Source organism: Arachis duranensis, chromosome 7 (assembly GCF_000817695.3).
Source record: "Arachis duranensis cultivar V14167 chromosome 7, aradu.V14167.gnm2.J7QH, whole genome shotgun sequence".
In the NCBI taxonomy this organism is placed as follows: domain Eukaryota; kingdom Viridiplantae; phylum Streptophyta; class Magnoliopsida; order Fabales; family Fabaceae; genus Arachis; species Arachis duranensis.
The window spans coordinates 53,075,740-53,079,279 of record NC_029778.3 but is presented as its reverse complement, the minus strand read 5'-3'; the positions used below and the strand labels follow the sequence as shown (position 1 = coordinate 53,079,279).

The 3,540-nt window shown below is 38.0% G+C and overlaps 1 protein-coding gene across 1 annotated transcript; it reads right to left on the bottom strand.

Annotated features, from left to right (window-relative positions):
• Window positions 1-586: 586 nt before the first annotated feature.
• On the bottom strand, window positions 587-1,105 carry LOC107459028 (uncharacterized). Its single transcript, XM_016077252.1, has one exon. It carries the CDS (start codon window positions 1,103-1,105, stop codon window positions 587-589), a length of 519 nt encoding a protein of 172 aa, XP_015932738.1.
• Between the last annotated feature and the right edge of the window lie 2,435 nt (window positions 1,106-3,540).

Here is a 3,540-nt window from a genome sequence, read left to right as displayed (position 1 = left end):
CGCTGATCCGTATAACTTTTCTGATGACTTTTTCCAGTGGAAATTCTTGCTCGGATTAACTTAATGTGTTCAATTGTCTAGGCTAATAAGTCAAGGCCTAGAATAATTGATTCACCTGCTTCGTACTAACAAAGTTGAGATTGGCTCTTCCTTCTGTACAATGCTTCATATGGAGCCATTCCAATGCTTGCATGATTACTGTTATTGTACACAAACTCCATCAACATCATATATCGATCCCAACTTCCTGGTTGATCCAACACACACACCCTCAACATATCTTCTAAAGTTTAAAATGTTCTTTCTAATTGTTCCTCCTTTTGTGGGTTATAAGCCATGCTTAAATACAATTGCATTTTGGACACCTAGAGATCTTGGTCCAACACAACTGTTGTGGGCACACCATCCAACCTTATAACCTACTTGATGTATAGCCTTGCCAGTTCATCCAAAGAATGGTTTACTCGTATAGGCAAAAATTGAGCAGCTTTGTCAATTGATCCATGATGATCTACACTGCATCAAAACCAGCTCTAATCCTTGGTAAACCAGACACAAAATCCATGGCAATACCTTCTCATTTCCATTATGAAATCTCTAATGGTTGCGACATGCCAGATGGCGTTTGATGTTCAATTTTCACCTTTTGACAAGTCAAATACTTAGACACATGCATCGACACGTCATTCTTCATTCCAAGCCACCAAAACATCGCCTTTAAATCATGGTACATCTTAGTAGCTCCAGGATGAATCGAGAATCCACTCCTGTGAGTCTCTGTCAACACTTCTCGTCTTAAGTCTCCCACATTTGGCACATAACTTCTCCCTTTGTATCTCCAAGTTCCTTCTCTGTCTTGAGTAACCTCTCCTCGTTTCCTCTGTTCAATTTCTTGCAGCATCGTTTGCAGCTCCTGGTCATCCTGCTGAGCTTTTTGAGTCTCGGCCTTGAAGTCACTGGAGATATGCAACTGGTTCAAACACACATTCCCAGTTACCTCTCTGATGCCCAAGTTAAGGTCCTTAAATTCTCTCAACAACTTCTCTTCCTTAATCATCATCCAAGAAATGCTTAGAGATTTTATGTTCAACGTATCCGCCACCATATTAGCTTTTCCCGGGTGATAAATCAACTAAAAATCATAGTCTTCAGCTGCTCTATCCACCTTCTTTGACGCATATTAATCTCCTTCTGATCAAAGAGGTATTTCAAGCTCTTATGATTAGAGAAGACTCTGAACTTAACCACATAAAGATAGTGCCTCCACACTTTTAATGCAAATACAACCGCAACAAGTTCCAGGTTGTGAGTTGGGTAATTCACCTTGTGCGGTCTTATCTGATGAGAAGCATAAGCTACAACATTTTGATGTTACATCAACACACATCCCAGACCTTTTGACAAAATTTCACAATAGACCTCAAATGGCTCATTGGGTTCAGGTAACACAAGCACATGTGCTGTAGTCAATTTCTGCTTCAAGGTCTGGAAGCTCTCCTCACACTTTGATGTCCACACAAATGGTACATCCTTCCGAGTTAATGATGAGCGGATAATTTATACACTTTTTGGCACTGTTTTTAGTATGTTTTTATACATTTTAGTTAGTTTTTATTATATTTTTTAGTTTTTAATTAAAATTCACTTTTCTGGACTTTACTATGAGTTTGTGTGTTTTTCTATGATTTTAGGTATTTTCTGACTGAAATTGAGGGACCTGAGCAAAAATCTGATTCAGAGGCTGAAAAAGGACTGCAGATGCTGTTGGATTCTGATCTCCCTACACTCGAAATGGCTTTTCTGGAGCTACAGAAGCCCAATTGGCGCGCTCTCAATTGCGTTGGAAAGTAGACATCCTGGGCTTTTCAGAAATATATAATAGTTCATACTTTGTTCAAGAATTGATAGCCCAAACTGGCGTTCCAAATCAGCTTCAGAATTCCCAGCGTTTAACGCCGGAACAGGCACAAAAGTTGGAGTTAAACGCCCAAATTGGCACAAAAGCTGGCGTTTAACTCCAAAAAAAGTCTCTACACATGAAAGCTTTAATGCTCAACCCAAGCACACACCAAGTGGACCCCGGAAGTGGATTTTTACGTCATTTACTCATTCTTGTAAACCCTAGGTCACTAGTTCACTATAAATAGGACTTTTTGCTATTGTATCTTCATCTCATGACACATTACACGTTTCATATTGTATCTTCTACAGCATGAGTCTCTAAACCCCATGGTTGGGGGTGAGGAGCTCTGTTGTGTCTTGATGAATTAATGCAATTACTACTGTTTTTCATTCAATCACGCTTGCTTCTATTCTAAGATACCATTTGTTCTTCAACCTGATGAATGTGATGATCTGTGACACTCATCACCATTCTCACCTATGAACATGTGTCTGACAACCACCTCCGTTCTACCTTCGTTTGAGTGTGTATCTCTTGGATTCCTTAAGCAGAATCTTCGTGGTATAAGCTAGAACCCATTGGCGGCCATTCTTGAGAATCCGGAAAATCTAAACCTTGTCTGTGGTATTCCGAGTAGGATTCGAGGATTGAATGACTGTGACAAGCTTCAAACTCACGAGTGTTGGGCGTTAGTGACAGACGCAAAAGAATCACTGGATTCTATTCCGACATGATCGAGAACCGACAGATGATTAGCCGTGCGGTGACAGCGTGCGTTGAACATTTTCACTGAGAGGATGGGAGGTAGCCATTGACAACGGTAAAATCCAACATACAGCTTGCCGTGGAAGGAGCCTTGTGTGCGTTAAGAAGAAGACAGTAGGAAAGTAGAGATTCAAAAGATATAGCATCTCCAAAACCTCAACCTGTTCTCCATTACTGCAAAACAAGTATTTATTTCATGTTCTTTTACTTTTTACAATTAAATCTGAGAATTATTGATATCCTGACTAAGAGTTACAAGATAACCATAGCTTGCTTTAAGCCAACAATCTCTGTGGGATCGACCCTTACTCACGTAAGGTATTACTTGGACGACCCAGTGCACTTGCTGGTTAGTTGTGCGGAATTGCAAAAGTGTGATTGTGATTTCGTGCACCAAGTTTTTGGCGCCGTTGCCGTGGATTGTTCGAGTTTGGACAACTGACGGTTTTTTTTGTTGCTTAGATTAGGAATATTTTATTTTTGTGGTTTAGAGTCTTTTATTTGAGTTTAGTTTTATATTTTAAGTTTGGTGTCTTCTTTGTGTTTTCCTTTAAATTTTTGAAATTTTGTGTTTGATTTTCTAAAAATTTTTCTTGCTGTTCATCTTGACATTCAAAGTTTTCTTGTTTGTTCTCTTTGTTTTGATCTAAAATTTCTAAGTTTAGTGTTATTTTGTTGTTTTTCTCTTTCCTCATTAAAATTCAAAAATAAAAAAATATCCTTTCCTTGTTTTACTCATAATTTTTGAAATTTTGCATTAATTTTCAAAATCATATCTTTTTTAGTCAAGCCAAAATTCTAATTTCAAAAATTGATTTTTTTTTCAAATCTTTTTCAAAAATAATTTTCAATCATATCTTTTTAATTGCTAA

Coding starts and splice junctions, on each gene's coding strand:
- LOC107459028 (XM_016077252.1), bottom strand. CDS start 1,105: ATGGTGGCGGATACGTTGAACATAAAATCTCTAAGCATTTCTTGGATG.